The 22574-nt window shown below is 44.7% G+C and overlaps 1 protein-coding gene and 1 long non-coding RNA gene across 2 annotated transcripts in view; both read right to left on the bottom strand.

Annotated features, from left to right (window-relative positions):
* Positions 1-3772, bottom strand: part of GINS2 (GINS complex subunit 2) — a 63761-nt gene extending 59989 nt beyond the window's left edge. The window contains exon 1 of the mRNA XM_068259582.1: positions 3631-3772. Coding sequence (XP_068115683.1) covers positions 3631-3720 — 90 coding nt within the window. The 5' untranslated portion in view covers positions 3721-3772. The remainder of the gene's footprint in view (positions 1-3630) is intronic.
* A 10715-nt stretch (positions 3773-14487) lies between these two features.
* Positions 14488-22574, bottom strand: part of LOC137539199 (uncharacterized) — a 32967-nt gene continuing 24880 nt past the window's right edge. The window contains exon 2 of the long non-coding RNA XR_011024963.1: positions 14488-14993. This is a non-coding gene — a long non-coding RNA (uncharacterized lncRNA). The remainder of the gene's footprint in view (positions 14994-22574) is intronic.

The following is a 22574-nucleotide window of genomic DNA, read 5'->3' on the forward strand; positions in this document are numbered from 1 at the left end:
ACAGCGTGCAGGACGACCCGGCTGCCAGTGAGTATTTGCCTTTCCTCACCGCTGTTCATTCGTTCGCCCGCCACTATGTCGCTCTGCCCCCTGGTAGCCCCGCCCCCCAAAACCAGTAAAACGAGATTGTGCATAGTATGATTACCATGCACAATAAAACCGCGGTATATCGTCATACCGGTATACCGCGGCAACCCTAGTGGTCACTGCACCGTTTTCCTCTCCCGTTGCCACTGATCTGAGGTCCATGTGTGAGTGCTGGGAAGGCAGCGGTAGCAAGGCAAGTCATAGACATGGCAGCATAGGAAGGCCTTGCTGGGGGTGCAGCCACTTGGTTCACCTGGGCCAAGCAGCACCCCTGCACCCATATGCAAACCGGAAGTGCCCTCTCTAATCATTACAATCCTTTTACATTTAAGCAGGCAAGACGAGTGGACGCGCCTGATCTATGCGCCCTTGCTCTGCACGGCTGGTAGCAAGGTAAGATCACTTCAGCATACCTTAAAGTGAACCTCCGGACTAAAAATCTACTCAGCAGAATTGAAAGGGCTTGGTGTTTCTTTAACAGTTTCACAGCATCAGAACTTTGTTTTTCTTACCAAAGCATAACTTTTAGCTGCATTTTTAGCTAAGCTCCACCCATCAAAAAAAAAAAAAAAAAAAAAGCCCGGGCTTTTTTTCCCTGATGCTCTGCAGAGCATGATGGGATTTCCTATGTTGCTATTCACATAGCCTATCAACTGTGAGAGGTGCTCAGGACACAGGACAGTTGGAACTGTGTATCATGCTCCCTGTCAAATCAAACATTTGCCTGTTCTTTTAAAACAGGGTGGGTAAGAGATTATATTACCCATCTATTTTAATTAACATAACTAATGTAACTTAATGACAGCATGTTTGTTTAGGCTGAAGTTACTCTTTAAGGCATTCCTTAGTTCTCTCATACACTGGATGCTTACCCCGCACGGGTTCTATATGAATGGCTGTTGCTATAAATATGCAATAGTGGTTGCTTTGTTTATGTTCATCCTAAAAGGTATATTTACTCCAGAAATACACAGGGGGGTATTATCTTAGAGACGTATGTTAAGAATAGCAAGGCTACATATGCATAAATACATTCTTGTATAGACAGGCTCTAGACCCATCCTTTTACTTCACATACATACGTGTATGTACATACATACATACATACATACATACATACATACATACAAGGGTTGCAACGGTATGAAATACCACGGTATGATAACCGTTAAAAAAAAATACCACGTATACGGTATTAAACAATTATTTGGACCTGGGCCCCACCCCCTTACATTAAATAATGTGCCCCCACCTGTCAGTAATAGGTCGCCACAGCGTAGGTAGCCAGAGATAGGTGTAGCCAGTGGTAGGTGGTGAAGCATGGGTAGCCGGTGGTAGGTGTAGCTAGAATTAGGTGGCCGCAGCACAGAGAGCCGGAGGGAGGGAGAGGTGACAAATACTCACTTGTCGGCAGCCAAGTCCTCAGGCGTGTACTGGGCTTCATTCTACTTCCTGTTTTTGCTTGCATCATCTCCTTGTAATAGCACCCAGGGGGCGCTGTTTCAGGGAAACGTGATGCAAGAACAGGAAGAACAATGAAGCCCAGTACAACTTGGAGAACAGACCTGGTTGCCGACAAGTGAGTATTTATTCCCACCACTTTTCGTGCGCCCGCCGCTACGCCCCCCCCCGGTAGCCCCGCCCCCTGAAAACCGGTAAAACGAGATTGCGCACGGTACCATTACCATGCACAATCATACCGCGGTATAGCGTCATACCGGTATATCGCGCCATCCCTAATACATATATACTACCGGTGGTGTTAATACTAATATTAATGGTGCTAATGCAATTTTGATTACAACGTATATTTTTATATATTTACATATATATTTTTATACGTTTTTGTTATGTATTGGTTACTGTACAGTGTGCTATGTATCAGTTATATGTAATTATGTGTCATGTATTCTTATGATGATCATGCTGCTAATAGTATTATGTCGCTACTATTAAAGGGAAGATCCGCGCAGACTATAAAAAACAAACTGCACTTACCTGGGGCTTCTTCCAGCTCCTGGCAGTCGATCGGTGCCCTCGCCGCAGCTCCTCTCCCTCCATCCAGCGGTGAAGAAGCCGAGGTCGGCTTCATGTGTGCTCTGCGGCGCGGGTCATCTGGTCTCTACTGCGCAGGCGCAGTAGTTCTGCACCTGCGCAGTAGAGACCCGATGATGTCCCTACACCACGTGACCCCCCGCCGTGGAGTGCACAGAAGCCGACCTGGCCTCGGCTTCTTCACCGCTGGACGCCGGGAGTGAGAGGAGCTGTGGCGAGGGCACAGATCGACTGCCAGGAGCTGGAAGAAGCCCCAGGTAAGTGCAGTTTGTTTTTTATAGTCTGCGCGAACCATCCCTTTAAGTTGCTATTTATCGTGCTCATTATGATTATTACTATTTTATATATATTAGGCCTTGTGTATCTCATATTCATGGTTATAGCAATTTTACATTAATGAAAAAGGTGTTTACGACCATGGCATGCAGAGTAATGTTATACTAGAATTTGAAACAACTATTTTGATTGTAGGTTATCTGTCTTATTGACCTGAGGAAGCGGGCTGAGTCCCATGAAACGCGTTGTCCACAGCATAACCATTTTGTTTTAATAAAGACTCCTTTTTTCCATCCAGTGAGTCTTCTTTGGAGGTACGAGACCTCCTTTATTACTTTTTGTTTTATTTTTTTTTTTTTAGTACTTATGTAATATTGATACAATATATAGTCTTGGGCGCCTGTTACCCCTGCCTCAGGGCTCTTTCACATCTGAGCCCATTTTCTGCATTTGTAACCAAGGTAAAATGAAAGTCCATAGACTTTCATTTTACCTTTCACATCCGACGGTGTGTTTTGGTGCGTTGCAGTTCGACGCACTCGGGAGCGTTTAATAGTCCAGAGCTGGCGGTTTACTATCGGGAGAATGAATAACTACTGCAGCTGATTGCATCGCCCCGTAACATCCCCACGACATGCCGCAGGCCAGAACACGTGCACGGCTCCTACACACGTTCTAGTAATGAAAGAAGCCTCAGTGTACAAAAACGGCCGCACTGCGCAGTCACCGGTGGGTAAGAGCACAGACAAAAGAAGCCAGGCAGCCCCCTGCTACCATGCAGGCCGTACTTAGCACACGGAGCAGAGTGCGGCCACAAGATTGTTCAAAAGGTCTATAGATTGTAAGCTCACAAGGGCAGGGTCATTCTCCTAATGTTTACTGTTTTTTGTTGCAATAATTGTTCTTCTTGAGACTGCTGTACATTTTTGGTTGCACCTATGTTTCCAACATCATCTATTGTGCTTTGTAAAGCGCTGCGGAATGTGCTGACCCTATATAAATACAAAATTATAATAATCTAAGGATCTCAGCGCAGGATGGACATAGATAGACCAGGAAGCCTCCAAAGGCTCCACCCTACTGAGGAAAGTAACTTTTTATTTTTTTTAAGGTTACAGCCAGAGCCAGGTACCCTTTTAATGTAAGCTGTGATGTGAGGAACGACATGCAATAGGGACACCCACCCCCCACTCCCTCCCCGAGCCTGCTCACCCCGATGAGATAGACTTTGTCCAAGCTGAAGTTGGGAATGATGGTGACCGACTCTTTCTCCGCCAGGAACTCCACCTCACAGGCGTCCATCGCTGCCTCTCCCGCTAGGCGCCGCCCACCCCCACTTTCCCGCGCTCTTCTCAACCAAAAGCGGCGCGCCGGTTTGCAGACAGTCACTGCGCGTGCTTACAGCTTGAGGTGTAGAACGCCGTCACGTGATGCAAAGCGATACAATATTGCCAGCGCGCGTGCACGCACAGCTGAAGGTGGAGAACGTTGGCTGGCATGTGACGCACAAAGATACAATGCCATTGCGCGTGCACGCTGGGCTGAAGCTACAGTATGTATGTGTGAAGAGAGATGCTGCAGCGGTTGTAATAATGTTTTGGCTGCAAAGACTCTATTGTGGTTCCTGCAAAACTGCATAGTTCCCAGCTTTCCCTATTTTGGAGGGACAGTCCCTTTTTTGGGAACCCAGTCCCTCTTTCTCCTTCATTCATCCTTCTTTAAAGATAACCTAAAGTCAAAAAAAAAAATGAGATAAACTCATCTGGGGCTTCCCTCAGCCCCCTGCAGCCGATCGGTGCCCTCACAGCTCCGCTCCGATGCCTCTGGACCCGCCGGCGACGACTCCCGGTTTCGCCGTCACCGGCCGACAGGCATGGGAACGCGAGTGATTGTTCGCGTTCCCAGCCTGTATATCGCCCCCTATGCTGCTATTGCGGCCATCGTAATGCGTCAGCGTTTCACTCGAAAATAATCGTAATGCAGCAGCGTTTCAACAAAAATAATAGTAATGCAGCAGTGTTTCACCAGAAAATACACATATTGCGGAAGCGTTTCACCAGAAAATAATCGTATTGCAGCAGCGTTTCACCCAAAAATAATCATAATGCGGCAATGTTTCACCAGAAAATAATCATAATGCGGCATTGTTTCACCAGAAATTACACAATGTGGGCAGTGTTTCACCAGAAAATACACATAGGCAGGGCTTCACTTTCTTGAGGCACAAAGGGGGGCAGAAGGAGGCACAGGGGGACTGAATATGGCACACAGGGCGACATAGGGAGGCACAGGGGGACAGAAGGAGGCATGAGGGTCAGAAGAAGTCACTAAGGAGGCACAAGGGAACAGAAGGAGGCACACAGGGGGACACAAGGAGGCACATGGGCAACAAAAGGAGGCACAATGGGGGACAGAATGAGACACTAAGGAGGCACAGGAGGACAGAAAGAGGTACACAGGGTGACAGAAGAAGGCATGAGGGCCAGAAGGGGACACAAAAAAGGACAGGAGGAAGCACAGGGGGAGTGAAGGAGGCACACAGGGACAGAAGGAGGCACAAAGGGGGACAGATTGAGGCACAATGGGGGACAGATTGGGGCACAATGTGGGACAGATTAAGTCACAAAGGGAGACAAAAGGAGGCACAGGAGGAAATAAGGAGGCACAAAAAGCGGCAGAAGGAGGCACGGTGGGGGGCAGAAAAAACACAAAGGAGGCACAGGGAGACAGTAGGAGGCACAAAGGGGAACAGAAGGATGCACAAAGAGGGACAGAAGGAGGCACAAAAGGGTGACAGAAAAAGGCAGAGGGGGATGTACAGGGGCACAGGGAGGCAGAGGGGGACAGACAAAGCCACAGGGAGACAGAAGAAGGCACAAAGGGGCACGGAAGGAGGCACAAGGGGACAGAGGAAGGCAGAGGTAGCACATGGAGACAGAATGAGGCACAAAGGGAGACAGAAGGAGGCACATGAGGACAGAAGGAGGCAGAGTGGGACTGAAGGAGGAACAGGGGGCAAAGGTAGCACAGGGGGATAAAGAAAGGCACAAGGGGACATAAGGAGGTCAGACATGGCACAAGGGGCTGGAAGAGGCACAAGGAGACAGAAGGAGACACAAAGGGGGGGGGAGGATGTACAAGGCACAGGACACAGTGGCAGCTGCCTGCAACTTACGCTAAGCAGAACACCCATGGGGCGGGGCTTAGTCAGAGGGTGTGGCTTCTGTCAGGGGGCATGGCTTAATCCAGCAACATGGCACCCCCAGGACCAATGGCACTCCAGGCAATGGCCTGTACTGCCTATGCCTAGAGGCTCCCCTGTCAGGGTAGTTCAGTAGTGTTTTATTTAGTCTCCATAGAGGGAGGTGATTTTTTTGTATTTGTTTCTTGGAGATCAATAATGAGAGGGGCATGATCTGACCATGTTATTAAGCCAATTTTGGATTGTATGACATCTTGTAGTAAATATTTATCTGTTGAAGCTAGGTCTATACGGGAGTATGATTGATGAGTAATTGAGTATGTGAGAAATATGTGTAATTTCTTTCTGATGCGTATTGACATCTCCATTCTCCATATGTCGTAGAAATTTTCGAGACTAAATATTTCTTAAAGAGAATCTGTATTGTTAAAATCGCACAAAAGTAAACATACCAGTGCGTTAGGGGACATCTCCTATAACCCTCTGTCACAATTTCGCTGCTCCCCGCCGCATTAAAAGTGGTTAAAAACAGTTTTAAAAAGTTTGTTTATAAACAAACAAAATGGCCACCAAAACAGGAAGTAGGTTGATGTACAGTATGTCCACACATAGAAAATACATCCATACTCAAGCAGGCTGTATACACCCTTCCTTTTGTATCTCAAGAGATCATTTGTGTGTTTCTTTCCCCCTGCAGCTATCTTCCACTGAAGTGTCAGGCTGTTTCTTCCTGCAGAGTGCAGTCAGCTCTGCCTGTATGTAATTCCTCAGTATGTGAAAGGCCAGCCAGCTCAGAGGAGGATTTATCCAGCTTGTAAAAGATAAGAGAGAAGAGAGAAGCTGCCCTAATCTAAATAATACACAGGCAGTGCGCAGAGAGGGGCCTGGAGGGGGGAGATGCATCACAGAACCACAACACTGAAGAACTTGGCAACCTTCCAGACACAGGCTGACAAGTCTGACAAGAGAGAGATACGTTGATTTATTACAGAGATGGTGATAGTAAAACGTGCTGCAGTAAGCCAGAACACATTAGAATAGCTTTTGGAACTTGTAGGATGATAAAAAACAGGATGCAATTTTTGTTACGGAGTCTCTTTAAGGGATTTGGGATTTGTTTCCTGTTACGATTAGTCGTGTCTAGCGTTATATCAAGTACAGCATTGAAGTCTCCAATCATTATTATATTGCCTCTGGATTTTTCTTGCTAAGGAGAGTGTTTGTTTAATGAATGGGGTTTGATTCTCGTTAGGAGAATATATATTTACTAGGGTTAAATGTTTATTGTTTAGTTCTGCAACCAGGATAATAAACCTTTCTTTTGGATCTAGAATACTTTTGATGTGAGTAAAGGTGATTTTAGAGAAAATAGCTATTACAACCGCCTTTTTTTTGTTATTTGAGGCTAAATAAATGTAAAGGAAATCTTTGATGGGTACATTTTGGGGTGGCTTCTGAACTAAAATGTGACTCCTGTACACAGACTTTATCTGCATTTTCTTTAATGGCATTGTTCCACAGTCTCAATCTCTTATAGGGCGAATTTAGTCCCTTAGCATTAATTGAGTAAATTCTCATCAGAAGAATATATTAGTAAGTAAAAGTTATGAGGCATCTTAAGTAGCCTGGAAATTAGAATGGTCATACATTTTTTGATAAGTTTGTTTTGATAGGTGCACTGAACTCATGGCATGAAAAATAAAACAGGTCAAACATGAACATTAACATAAACAAGTAACATATCAACATATAATTAACAAAAAGGTCCGTAGATAGATGGACATCGGGAACCATGTCTTTTGCCCACAGTTTAGGCTAAATACTGATGTCATTTCTTCCCTTATTTTTTTTTTTCTCCTCCAATCGCTGAGTCACTTCAGCTTTGCTTGTAAACACAAGTGAGTAGAGGATCATGTTTCAGCTAGGCAGGGAAATAAAAGGAAGAGGAATATATTATAGATTAAAAGAACCCCCTGCATGCAACTGAATGGCAGTGGCTATTAAAGGGCCAGTGCTCCTAAGGTATGTGATAACTCCAAACCATAACATCAGAAAAAGATTTGAAAGCTTTGAATGCAGGATTAGCATCTTTATCACTTAATACACTCAGACCAGCTGCGGTTGAAATTAGATTTTTATGGTGACAATCCAGCTTTAACTACCCCTAAGGGATACATGAGGCAAAATAAATATGAATAGCCGTTTTTCACCTTGCAACTATACTGTAGTGAAAATAAAGTAATGAATAAAATCGCTTGTATTTTTTTTTATTTTTTTATTTTTTTTTACAATATTCATTTTGGGCTCAAACACACTAGCAGCTTTTTTTTGCCAGCATTTAGCTTACTGAAAAACAATTTTGCTGTGATTTTGAAAAATTGCTGCGATTTTACCACTAACCTCATTCTAGTGAATGGAAGAGCATGCTTAAATCGCTTCCAAACAACGCAGCTAGGGAGTTTGAGCCTCTATGCTGGGAATACACATTACGTTTTTTGCTTTCGATTCTTTGCACAATCTATTAACCATTCGATTCTCTGCTCGATTTTCTTATCTTCCGCTCGTTTTTCTTATCTTTTTTTCAATTCATTTCCATGAGAAATCGAGCGGAAAAGAATCGATCGGAGAATCGGACATGACGGAATTCTATCGAAGGCATCTATCGGAACGATTCTGCTGCAAAAACGTAATGTGTATTCCCAGCATTATAAATGATTTAGTCAGGGTTTGCCCATTGTAAAATCTATTTTTTATCACAGTTTGCGATAGCTTGAGTCCTAACGGGTGATCTCTGTGGAATGTTTGTTTTGCTGAGAATACAGGAAGTACTTCTGATGCTGAAACCAGGAACGTTACTGTAAAAGTGGGTATCCTGAATAATTTACTGCATCTACTATATGTCACTACAGGGCCTATTTAATGTGACAATTGCACTACTTGATGTTCATCTTCAGTGAAATCAATCTCAGATCTGTTGAGGTCGGTTATTCACATGTATCACTGAAGCTCCCTGCGAACTAGTGATGTCCGGTTCATGAGTAATTGGTTCATTTGAGCCGGTTCTTTCCTGGGAGTTGTGTTCCCGACTAATCACACTGAACTGAATCAGTTCAGTGGATGAGTCAGGAACTGCAGCTGCACTGGGTCCTTTTCCACTGCAAAACGCTTTTGACCAATTTTGCGGTACGACGCACCTGGGAGCTTTTTATCGCCGGGAGGCAGCGTTTCCCATTGAGTTAATTAATTACTACCACCGCTTATTGCGTCACACCGCAGATCCGTGTCCCGACAACACGCCATGGGCTATTCAACGCGTGTAGGAAACGGCTCCTGCACGCGTTGTCTAATGTGAAAGAGGCCTTAAGAATCAACAAACGCATGCATTTTGCGTTTGTGGCAAAAACGCAGCTAGTGGAAAAGGGCCCACACACAGCTGAAGGAGGAGGAGGAGGAATAATAGATGTTTGGGTCAATTAGCAGGGGAGGGGAGTGACTAGCAACCAGTTACTGCTAGCCACACCCTCCCAAGTGAAATGAATCTATGATTCGGTTCATAATCCAGTTCTTTTTAATGGATTGAATCGATTCATTGAAAAGAGCCAGACTTCCCATCACTACTGCGAACCAGCCCTAAAGTATCAACACGTTGCACAGATTACATACATATACCTTCCAACCTTTTGAGACAAAAAAGAGGGAAACTTTAAGACACACCCTTAATCATCAGCCCCCCCCCCCCCCTTCCTTACACACGACACACCCCTAGTCACTGATACCAGCAAGAATTCAGAAGCAGAAGATTTTATCATTCAGACCACACTGGTCCTCTCATCCTCTCTATTATCATTAGTTTTCCTTCTTCGTAATATTTGAAAACAATAAACATCAATTTAAAGAGACTCCGTAACAAAAATTGCATCCTGTTTTTTTATCATCCTACAAGTTCCAAAAGCTATTCTAATGTGTTCTGGCTTACTGCAGCACTTTGTACTATCACAGTCTCTGTAAAAAATCAATGTATCTTTCCCTTGTCAGACTTGTCAGCCTGTGTCTGGAAGGCTGCCAAGTTCTTCAGTGTTGTGGTTCTGCTATGCACTCCCCCCTCAGGGGGGAAAGAAACACACAAATGATCTCTTGAGATTCAAAAGGAAGGCTGTATACAGCCTGCTTGTGTATGGATGTATTTTCTATGTGTGGACATACTGTACATCAACCTACTTCCTGTTTTGGTGGCCATTTTGTTTGTTTATAAACAAACTTTTTAAAGCTGTTTTTAACCACTTTTAATGCAGCGGGGAGCGGCGAAATTGTGATAGAGGGGAATAGGAGATGTCCCCTAACGCACTGGTATGTTTACTTTTGTGCGATTTTAACAATACAGATTCTCTTTAAGTGAAAGCGAAACTAAGCCATTAAAGGCTTCAGGAGCATCGGGGAGTGGCGGTGATGGACGCTAACTGGCTCACAGGACACACACGTGAACAAGCGCCAGTCGGGCGTGAAACGGCTGTTGTGCCGTCCTTCTCTCCCCATGGTCACCACTATCCCCAGCACCCCAGCACCAGACGCACCAGGTTTGATTGCTTCATATGGTATGGCAGACGCAATGTATTTTACACATGAAGATGAAATGCATGTATGGCTATTAAGGCAATAAAGCGCATAAGTGACAGTGCCCGGTCTACCTTTGTGTACGGAAGAGCTAACTAGCTTACCCCCTGGATCAGGTGGTGTGGTTTTTCCACAGGATAACGCCAGCTCAGGTTCTCTTTAAAATGCACCTGACACCAAAATGTTAAAAGAGTCTATACTTGCCTGGGGCTTCCTTCAACCCCCTTGGCTGTGTGCTCCCTCGCCATCCTCCTGGGACACTCCTGATCCCTTTCTTCCGTCATGCACATTCGGCGTGTACTGCACATGCGCGGCTCCTTTACGTCTCAGATTATCAGATTAAACCTTACGTATGTTCCATTGTTAGTAAAGATGAATGGGTGTATTTCCTGGGATAGTCTTTGGTTTTATTACAGGGATAAAGTTGCATGAAGTTGGAAACTTTCACAGTTTCTGACTTTATGTAACTTTGAGTCACTCTCCCCCCCCCCCCCCCCCCCCCCCCATAACAGGCACACTTGCACACTGAACACCAATGATGGCCAGGTGTGGGGACTGCACTTTGGTTGGGGGGATGATACACAGCATGCAGCAGGGTATTTTTTGTATCCATAATGCCCACTGACACTAGTGATGATACTTGGGGCAGTTGTTTCTGTTTGTATGTGGGATGATTGCTGTGTGTCATATGTGTCATATGTGGGATAAATATTGCATTTCAAATGTAAGGGGGCATCCTCACAATGTTTGCTTCAGGCAGTAAAAAGTCTAGAATTCCAGTTTCTAGACCATTCCAGTTGCTTTCCCAGCACAGAGGTGTCACATGATACCAGCCACCTCCTCCCTTTGCTCTCTTGTTGGTGGGCAGGTTCAGCTCTTTGCTTAGGAGACAGAACTGGCTGGATCCCTTTCCCAGATTATCTTTGACTACCTCATGTGAGGTGTGGGTGAGGAAATTAGACAGCTCACTTGTTCTGCCCAGCAAGCACCATCTGACAGAAGCACAGGAAGACAACTGTGCAATCCCTGCCAACCAGGAAGTGAATTTAACGCAAAGACTGCAATTCAAGATATATTTGGCACCAGGGGCCTTATCCAGTTTTCCTGAGTTTTCTCCCAGGAGATACTTTTTCATCTTATCTACAGATTTTTCGGCACTTAGGAATTAAAAAATTATATCAATCCTATTTTGAGTAATTTCTTGTTTGGTGGGATCAGGTATTTTGTTGGGAAGGCTTGAAAACATCTCCTTGGAGAAAACTCAACAGAAAACTCAATAGGATATGGGCCTACACGCTTTAAAAAGCAATGGACTTGAAATAAGGTTTAAGACTGTTGTACATATATCTGCATACAGAATTTGCATAATTCTGCATCGACTTGGAATTCTTTGAATCTCATTGATCATTCCTAATGGCAACAAAAGAATTTAGGAGAATAGATGTTTTCAAATTCCTTGAATCATCTACTTAACTTATGGGACTTTGAATTTTGGTCAGTGGCGGGAATGACTGAAGAGCTTCTAGTTGATTAACATATAGACATCCTCAGCTCAGTCATGCATGGAATGCACAGATTACCTCTCTTCCCTTAAAGAGGAACGCCGGTGAAAATAATGTAATGAAAAAATTCTTCATTTTTACAATAATTATGTATAAATTATTTAGTCAGTGTTTGCCCATTGTAAAATGTTTCCTCTCCCTGATTTACATTCTGACATCTATCACATGGTGACATTTTTACTGCTGGCAGGTGATGTCAGTGGAGGGAGATGCTGCTTGCTTTTTTTGGGCGTTGGAAACAGCTGTAAACAGTAAAACAGCTGTTATTTCCCACAATGCAATGAGGTTCACAGACAGGAAACGGTCAGGAACATGGTCCTGACATCACACTGTGGGAGGGGTTTTACCACAATATCAGCCACACTAAGCCCCCTGATGGTCCGTTTGAGAAAAGGGAAAGATTCCTCATGGGACAGGGAGCATCAGCTACTGATTGGGCTGAAGTTAAATTCTTGTTCACGGTTTCTCTTTAACATTTTCTAATTATCAGTCGGTTCCCTAGTTACAAACAGGTTCTATTCCCGGAGATTGTACACACAAACACGCACTTTTTGTCACAGTTCCTTTTGAAGAGGAATCATAGCAGTAGAATGCAGTAAATTATTAAGGATACCTACTTTTATGGTAAATATCTTGGTTTCAGCATCAGAAACACTTCCTATATCTATATATTGCTGAATATTGGTATATAGCTCCACCCTCCCAGTGTTATCACAGCCTAGGCTTTTTAGCTACACAGAATCCTCTTTCCAGAGCATTCTGGGAGACCAGGTATTATTTTCACTGACTTCAGAATTCTCAGAATCAAACATTCCACAGAGATCACCTGACAGGACTAAAGATGCCGCTACCTGTGATAAATTTCAGAATGTAAATCAGGAAGAAGAAACATTTTACAGTGTGCAAACACTTGCTAAATCATTTATAATTTAATACTGTAAAAAAAAAAAATGAATCATCTTATTTTGACTACAGTTCCTCTAACTACAGGATTATCTGTTAAAAATTGATTATACTGTCTATTGTGCCTCATTTTTGTAGATAAATTATATTATACTATATACAAACATCCCTGCTCGGAGAACACAAGTGAATGCAACAGTTGTGACTGTATTGAGCGCGGCATCCTGAGGGTGTGATTCCGTAGGCGACGCACGTGATAACATCGCACCATTACAGAGAGCGATCAGAGAGCGGAGCTCGCCTGTAAATGACCCGGCGTATGCGAAACATTTCTGTTGTCTTTTGCCATCTGCTCCTCTCATCATTAAATCTGAGCTCTCATCTGCTGCACAGTTTTATTCCCCCCTCCCCGCTACTGAGCGATCAGCGTCACTGAGCCGAATGTTCCCGCATCAGCTCCTCTCCTGGTATAAATGGGGCAATCCTGCCACCGTGTTTCCAGGCTGCATATAACGAATACTACAAATCCGCCAATGCAATCTGTAGCGCTTTTATCTATATTTTTGTTGACTTCTCTTTGCTGCTCCCATCACCTACTCATGTCTCCCTCGCTTATCACTAGGGATAGTCAATGAGATGTTAATTATTCCAACGTGCTTGCTTATTTTATGCAAATTGTATCGTTTGGAATTTGACCAATCATCAGTCCAAGCTGCCTCCAGTTACGGAACTATTTGCATCTCAGTAAATGGGCCCATGCACTGGTCGATTTCAGCTTTCGATCGATTGGATCTTCTCTAGGGCTGCTAGCATTCTCTGGAACTCCACCGCTCATTGTTTTTGGTTTGATTCTGCTTTTAAAGGGAACCTAAAGTGAGAGGGATACGAAGGCTGCCATATTTATTTTCTTTTAAACAATACCTGGCTGTCCTCCTGATCTTTCATGCATCAGTAGTAGCTGAATCACACACCTTAAACAAGCATGCAGAAGTGAGAGAGATATGAAGGCAGCCATATTTATTTCCTTTTAAAAAATGCAGATTACCTGCCTGTTCTGCTGATCCTTTGCCTCTAATGCTTTTCCATATTAATTTGTAGCCTTCTATAACTTTTCAAAAATGTTTAATCTTGCTGCATGAATAATTACCTGTATGGTGCAATACCCAGTGTTACAACACTTCCATAAATCCATGATATTGCAGTGAATGTTTTCAATCCTACTGGCCAGTTTCTGTTGTCATCAAACGGCTGCATAGCTTTGTGCTGCACTCCCCTCTGTGAAGTGTGCAGGAACGTCACATGATCTCCCAGGGTGCTCTCGGGCGGTGTGACATCATGACCTAGGCTAAGCATTACCAGGAGGGCGGGGTTACACACCAATAAGCTGAAAGCAGAATAATCAAGGTAAAATATACTGAATAATTGATTAAGTTCTACTATATGTGGTTACATTTCCAGGGGAGGATGGACAGGACACCTGCGACCTGCCAGCCAGCAGATATTGTCAGTGAGGACTCCACCCATCCCTCCATCCATCATCCAGCCAAGATAATACAGAAGCCTCCTGAAAAACACTTGATATGGTGCGCAGTTCAAGGATGAGAAATCACATCGCTAATGATAATGTTTCGCGGAATCAGTATTCACAGCAGGGAAGACTTCTCATCTCTTCCTCTCTATGTAACAAATGGCCTGAAATATTACAACAATATATTCTGATGACAAATGATACCACGGCCAGAAACATGGAGATGGATGGGTACAGAGTGAGAATGACAAGATAGGAAAGCGTTTCTCTGTATCAAATACATTTTAATTGCATTCACAATACTTTGCAGTGCAGACATGAGGCATATTTGGTTATTGATTTCGAGGAGCTGTAAGGGATAAAATGATATCTGATCTATCTTCTCAGGTGCGCTATGGGAACTGGATCCGCATACTTCTGGTAATCAGGAACCACCCAATGACCACATTTCTGGGTAGCAATGTTCAGCAGAGCAGTGCCGCCCTCCTCCTGCAGGTGGCGCATTGCTCACAGTATGCCCACCATGTTGCCTGTTGGAGTGTTGGCCTCTTAGTGTTATAAAGTCAGCCCATCCTATGATTATAATACATTTGTGTGCAGTGTTAGCAGCAGTTCATCTCAGGGGAGTCAGGACAGGTCTGCTCTTGCGTCGTTCTGGAATTCATGGTGCCGGTGGGGGTGGGTGGGGTGACAATGATGTCCGGGACCTTTAGGTGACCATTTGGTAACCTTTCAGCCGTTTCTTCAACTCTGTGGCCTGTCTGCAGACCTGAAAACACAACAAAGTTAGATTTATTACAAGAAAATGGCAACTACTGGCCCTTTAGTAATTCACATTTTCTTTTAAGTTTTCTCCTAGGTGATATTTTCACACCTTCTCAATAAAGGGTCTTTAGCCACAGACAGTGGCGGCTCCAGGAATTTTTTTTAGGGGGTGCTAAGCAGGTGCTGGACCAATTTCCGGGGGAGCTGACGACCTAAAAATGGGCGTGGCCAAAACCTGGCGCGCTGAGCGCGGCGCAGCGAAAAGTGGGCGTGGTCATGACCAGATGAGGGCGGGGCTAACTGTAATTTAAAGTGAACCCAGGGTGAGAGTGATATGGTGACTGCCATATTTATTTCCTTTTAAATAATTCTAGTTGCCTGGCAGCCCTGCTGATCTATTTGGCTGCAGTAGTGAACTGAATTACACCAGAAACAAGCATGCAGCTAATCTTGTCAGTTCTGACAATATTGTCAGAAACCCCTGACCTGCTGCATGCTTGTTCAGGGTCTATGGTTGAAAGAATTAGAGGCAGAGGACCAACACGGCAGCCAGGCAGCTGGTATTGCCTAAAAGGAGATAAATATGGCAGCCTCAATATTTTTCTCATCTCAGGTTCCCAAGTTTTGGTGACCCTTTCCCCAGAAAATTCACATCATTGTGCAGGTTTTCTCAAGAAAATACACATATTGTGAGCAGATTTGAACAAAAAACACGTTCAATAACCCCAATATGCACAATCGTTATCAGATATGACCCCAATATGCACAATCCTTATCAGATATGACCCCAATATGCACAATCCTTATCAGATATGACCCCAATATGCACACTCGTTATCAGATATGACCCCAATATGCACAATAGTTATCAGATATGACCCCAATATGCACAATCCTTATCAGATATGACCCCAATATGCACAATCCTTATCAGATATGACCCCAATATGCACAATCCTTATCAGATATGACCCCAATATGCACAATGCACAGCAGATCTGACCCCAATATGCACAATGCACAGCAGATCTGACCACAATCAGCAGCACCACCTGAAAAAGAAAAGAAAAACCCATTTACTCACCTAGTCAGAAGACCTCCTGTTCCGACCTCCTCCTCTCCCGACCTCATTGTGGCGCGCAGCTCCCACGATCCTCTTCCTCCTCAGATATGACCCCAATATGCACAATCCTTATCAGATATGACCCCAATATGCACAATCGTTATCAGATATGACCCCAATATGCACAATCGTTATCAGATATGACCCCAATATGCACAATCGTTATCAGATATTACCCCAATATGCACAATCGTTATCAGATATGACCCCAATATGCACAATCGTTATCAGATATGACCCCAATATGCACAATCCTTATCAGATATGACCCCAATATGCACAATCCTTATCAGATATGACCCCAATATGCACAATCCTTATCAGATATGACCCCAATATGCACAATCCTTATCAGATATGACCCTAATATGCACAATCCTTATCAGATATGACCCCAATATGCACAATCCTTATCAGATATGACCCCAATATGCACAATCATTATCAGATATGACCCCAATATGCACAATGCACAGCAGATCTGACCCCAATATGCACAATCCTTATCAGATATGACCCCAATATGTACAATCCTCAGCAGATCTGACCCCAATATGCACAATGCACAGCAGTACTGACCACAATCAGCAGCACCACCTGAAAAAGAAAAGAAAAACCCATTTACTCACCTAGTCAGAAGACCTCCTGTTCCGACCTCCTCCTCTCCCGACCTCATTGTGGCGCGCAGCTCCCACGATCCTCTTCCTCCACGTGACTTCCTGCCTGCAGCACCCGGTGAGCATGGCTACGGGAAAATGGCCGCCTGAAGCCATGCACTGCAGACTCCAAGTCTGCAGAGCAGGGCTTCGGACGGCCATCTTACCGTAGCCATGCCTGCTGCTCCGGGCTGCCTGCCACTGTGAACTGACTCGGCGTCTTTTAGACGCCTGAAGTCAGTTCATGCCAGGGGGTGCTTTGGGGGTGCTTGGACAATTCTAGGGGGTGCTCGAGCACCCCCAAGCACCCCCCTGGCACCGCCACTGGCCATAGACCCTGAACAAGAATGCAGCAGATCAGGCTTTTCTGACGTTATTGTCAGATCTGACAAGATTAGCTGCAGCTTGTTTCTGGTATTGTTTAAAAGGAAATAAATATGGCAGCGTGGAGATACTTCTCACTTCGGGTTCCCTTTAAAGCGATCCTTAAGCCCCTCCCCCCCAAATGAGTTTTACTCACCTGGGGCTTCCAATAGCCCCCTGCAGCTGTCCGGTGCCCTCGCCGTGTCCCTCCGATCCTCCTGTCCCCGCCGGCGGCCACTTCCGGTTTCGCCCTAAGGACCCGACAGGCTTGGAACGCGAGTGATTCTTTATAGCAGCATAGAGGGAGCTATTGTGGCTGGGAACGCGAAGAATCACTCGCGTTCCCAGCCTGTCGGGTTCGGACGGCGAAACAGGAAGTGGCCGCCGGCGGGGACAGGAGGATAGGAGGGACACGGCGAGGGCACCGGACAGCTGCAAGGGGCTATTGGAAGCCCCAGGTGAGTAAAACTCATTTTTTGGGGGGCGTAACCTCCTTGGCGGTAAGGGGTAAGCCGCGCAGGAGGTTTTCTCCGGCCCTGCTGGGCCGATTTGTAAAATTTTTTTTTTTGCCGGACGCAGCTAACACTTTGCTAGCTGCGTCAGCACACCAATCGCCGCCGCCCCGTGCTCGATCGCCGCTATCCGTCGCGCCGCGCGCCCCCCCCCCCAGACCCCGTCCGCTGCCTGGCCAATCAGTGCCAGGCAGCGCTGAGGGGTGGTTCGGGACTCCCAATGACGTCCCGACGTCGGTGACGTCATCCCGCCCCGTCGCCATGAGAAGAAGCCCTCCAGGAAATCCCGTTCTTTGAACGGGATTTCCTGATCGGAGATCGCCGAAGGCGATCGAAGCGGGCGGGGGGATGCCGCTGAGCAGCGGCTATCATGTAGCGAGCCCTGGGCTCGCTACATGATATAAGAAAAAAAATTTTTTTTTTAAACTGCTGCGCTCCCTCCTGGCAGAATTTTTTATACCGCCAGGGGGGTTAAGGTTCACTTTAAAGTGTAACTGTCGGGCATAAAATCAAAAATCAATTCTTTATTTTTATCTGGCTAACAAGTAATTAGGATGCTAACCAGGCAATCCAAAAGTTAAAATCTCTATTACTTTTCTTGTTGATGAATGATTATTTCCCAGTTTACCTGACTCTTATTTGGTACACACAAACTTTGGTACACAAAAAGGAAGATGCAGGGCATGCTGGGTTGTCATCGTTTGCTTCTCTACTTCTACTTCTCTACTAGAGAAGCAAAAAAAGGACAACCCAGCATGCCCTGCAACTTCCTTTTTGTGTACCAAATTTTTGTGTACCAAATAAGAGTCAGGTAAACTGAATAATCATTCATCAACAAGAAAAGTAATAGAGATTTTAACTTTTGGGTTGCCTGGTTGGCATCTGTATTACTTGTTTACCAGATAAAAATAAAGAATTGATTTTTTATTTTATGCCCGACAGTTACACTTTAAAGAGACTCTAAAAATCTCTTTTATATCAATGCCCTAACTAAAACGCCGCATCCCCGCGCTTGCAAACTAACTAAATCCCCCCAAATTCCCCTGGGCACATTGTGGGGAGCGCTTCCATGAAGAGGCAGAGCTTTTGGCTGCAGCTCTGCCTCTACACGCGTCCATCAGCACGGATAGCCGCCTCTCTCCCGCCCCTCTCAGTCTTCTTTCACTGAGAGGGGCGGAAATACGCGCGGATTGGTAGAGCTGCAGCTGAAAGCTTTGCCTCCTCCAGCAGCAAAATCCACGACCAAGAAAGTTGTGGATTTTTGCTGGGGAGTTTGGGGGGATGTAGTTAGTGTTCAGCCGCGGGGATGCGGCTTTTTAGTTAGGGCAATGATGCTAAAGAGATTTTTAATATAAAAACCTGAATTCTATGAGACTTCAGGTTCCCTTTAAGATTTCTCCTAGGAGATTATTTTTAATTTTCTATTTAAAATAAATTTTCAGCTCTCTGCAAAGTACTGTGAAAATGATTCTGATTATTTCCTTGCTTGCTGGTGGCTTAAAAGGCATTTTCACACTGTGGAGGTGCGTCACGGTGATTTACCGGCCGCACTGCTACCGCAGGGCAATAAAAGTCTATGGGTGCTTTCATATTATTATTATTATTATTTTTTATTTATATAGCGCCAACATATTCCGCAGCGCTTTACAAAGCACAATAAGACGACAAGGGGAACATAGATATACAGTGAAGGAAATAATTATTTGACCCCTCACTGATTTTGTAAGTTTGTCCAATGACAATTTTGACAAAGAAATGAAAAGTCTCAGAACAGTATCATTTCAATGGTAGGTTTATTTTAACAGTGGCAGATAGCACATAAAAAGGAAAATCGAAAAAATAACCTTAAATAAAAGATAGCAACTGATTTGCATTTCATTGAGTGAAATAAGTTTTTGAACCCCTACCAACCATTAAGAGTTCTGGCTCCCACAGAGTGGTTAGACACTTCTACTCAATTAGTCACCCTCATTAAGGACACCTGTCTTAACTAGTCACCTGTATAAAAGACACCTGTCCACAGAATCAATCAATCAAGCAGACTCCAAACTCTCCAACATGGGAAAGACCAAAGAGCTGTCCAAGGATGTCAGAGACAAAATTGTAGACCTGCACAAGGCTGGAATGGGCTACAAAACCATTAGCAAGAAGCTGGGAGAGAAGGTGACAACTGTTGGTGCGATTGTTCGAAAATGGAAGGAGCACAAAATGACCATCAATCGACCTCGCTCTGGGGCTCCACGCAAGATCTCACCTCGTGGGGTGTCAATGGTTCTGAGAAAGGTGAAAAAGCATCCTAGAACTACACGGGAGGAGTTAGTGAATGACCTCAAATTAGCAGGGACCACAGTCACCAAGAAAACCATTGGAAACACATTACACCGCAATGGATTAAAATCCTGCAGGGCTCGCAAGGTCCCCCTGCTCAAGAAGGCACATGTGCAGGCCCGTCTGAAGTTTGCCAATGAACACCTGAATGATTCTGTGAGTGACTGGGAGAAGGTGCTGTGGTCTGATGAGACCAAAATAGAGCTCTTTGGCATTAACTCAACTCGCTGTGTTTGGAGGAAGAAAAATGCTGCCTATGACCCCCAAAACACTGTCCCCACCGTCAAGCATGGGGGTGGAAACATTTTGCTTTGGGGGTGTTTTTCTGCTAAGGGCACAGGACAACTTAATCGCATTAACGGGAAAATGGACGGAGCCATGTATCGTGAAATCCTGAACGACAACCTCCTTCCCTCTGCCAGGAAACTGGAAATGGGTCGTGGATGGGTGTTCCAGCACGACAATGACCCAAAACATACAGCAAAGGCAACAAAGGAGTGGCTCAAGAAGAAGCACATTAAGGTCATGGAGTGGCCTAGTCAGTCTCCGGACCTTAATCCAATAGAAAACCTATGGAGGGAGCTCAAGCTCAGAGTTGCACAGAGACAGCCTCGAAACCTTAGGGATTTAGAGATGATCTGCAAAGAGGAGTGGACCAACATTCCTCCTAAAATGTGTGCAAACTTGGTCATCAATTACAAGAAACGTTTGACCTCTGTTCTTGCAAACAAGGGTTTTTCCACTAAGTATTAAGTCTTTTATTGTTAAAGGGTTCAAAAACGTATTTCACTCAATGAAATGCAAATCAGTTGCTATCTTTTATTTAAGGTTATTTTTTCGATTTTCCATTTGATGTGCTATCTGCCACTGTTAAAATAAACCTACCATTGAAATGATACTGTTCTGAGACTTTTCATTTCTTTGTCATTGGACAAACTTACAAAATCAGTGAGGGGTCAAATAATTATTTCCTCCACTGTACTAACAAATTGTAAAACAGAGTTCCAAGCAGCACAAATATTGTGACAAAAACAGTAAACATTAGAAGGAGGACCCTGCCCTTGCGAGCCTACAATCTAGTGGGTAGTGGGGGACACATTAGGTAAGGGGGTGGAGGATGGATGAGGCAGTGACCCTTTGCCTCTGATTACATTGTGTCAAATAAGTAAATAAGGGCAATAGAATGTTATAAGCTTGTCTGAAAAGGTGTGTTTTAAGAGTGCGTTTGAAGATGTCCAGGTTTGGAGCATGACGTACAGGCTGTGGAAGAGAGTTCCAGATAAGAGATGATGCTCGTGTAAAGTCTTGGATGCGAGCATGAGAGGAGGTGATCAGCTTAGAGGCCAGGAGAATTTCTTGGGAGGAGCGGAGGTTGCGGGAGGGACAATATCTTGTGATTAGTGATGAGATGTATGGAGGGCACAACTCATGGAGGGCTTTGTATGTTAGAGTCAGGAGTTTGAACTGGATCCTCTGGGTAATAGGTAACCAGTGGAGAGAACGGCACAGTGGGGCTGCATCGGAAGAGCATGTGGAGAGGTGAATGAGGCGGGCTGCTGAATTTAGAAGGGATTGGAGAGGTGCTAGCCTTTTTTGTGGTAGCCCACGGAGCAGGGTGTTGCAGTAGTCTAGGCGGGAGATGATTAAGGCATGTACAAGCATCTTGGTGGCCTTTTGTGTGAGGAAGGGACGGATACGGAATATATTTTTGAGCTGGAAATAGCAGGTGGTGGTTAATGAGGCAATGTGAGGTTTAAAGGAGAGCTCTGAGTCGAGTATAACCCCCAAGCAGCGGGCCTTAGTGGTTGAGGTTATTGGGGTGTTGTCTACCGTTATGGTTGCAATTGGTGGGGGTGTAGGTGGAAAAATCACAATTTCCATTTTACTCATGTTGAGTTTGAGGAAGCGGGAGGACATAAATGCAGAAACGGCACGTAGACAGTCGGGGACTCTAGATAGTAGTGATGACAGATCAGGAGCTGAGAGATAGATTTGGGTGTCATCCGCATAGAGGTGATACTGGAAGACAAAAGAGTTAATTAGTTGTCAGAGGTCATGAGTGTAGACTGAGAAAATAAGTGGCCCAAGAACAGAGCCTTGAGGTACACCAACAGACAGTGGGTGTGGGGAGGAATTGGTGTTAGAGAAGGACACAGTGTAAGAGCGTCCAGAGAGATAAGAGGAGATCTAGAAATGTGCTTGTCCCTTGATTCCTAAATATGACAGTGTCTGCAGAAGCAGAGCATGATCAACCGTGTCAAAGGCAGAGGAAAGGTCAAGGAGTATTAGAATGGAGAACTGGCCTTTGGATTTAGCTACCAGTTGGTCGTTAGCAACTTTCGTTAGGACAGTTTCGGTGGAATGGTGTGTGCGGAATCCAGATTGAAAGGGGTCAAGTAAGGAGTTGGTAGAGAGAAAGGCAGACAATTCTGAATGGATGTAACGTTCCAGCAGTTTAGAAGCAAAGGGGAGGAGCGAGACAGGACGGTAGTTGGATAGAGAGGTTGGATCAAGAGAGGGTTTTTTGATTAGTGGTGTGATTATAGCTTGTTTGAATAAGGAAGGAAAAGTGCCAGTGGAGATAGAAAGATTGAATAGAGTTG

The sequence above is a fragment of the Hyperolius riggenbachi genome, chromosome 11, assembly GCF_040937935.1.
Source record: "Hyperolius riggenbachi isolate aHypRig1 chromosome 11, aHypRig1.pri, whole genome shotgun sequence".
Lineage (NCBI taxonomy): Eukaryota > Metazoa > Chordata > Amphibia > Anura > Hyperoliidae > Hyperolius > Hyperolius riggenbachi.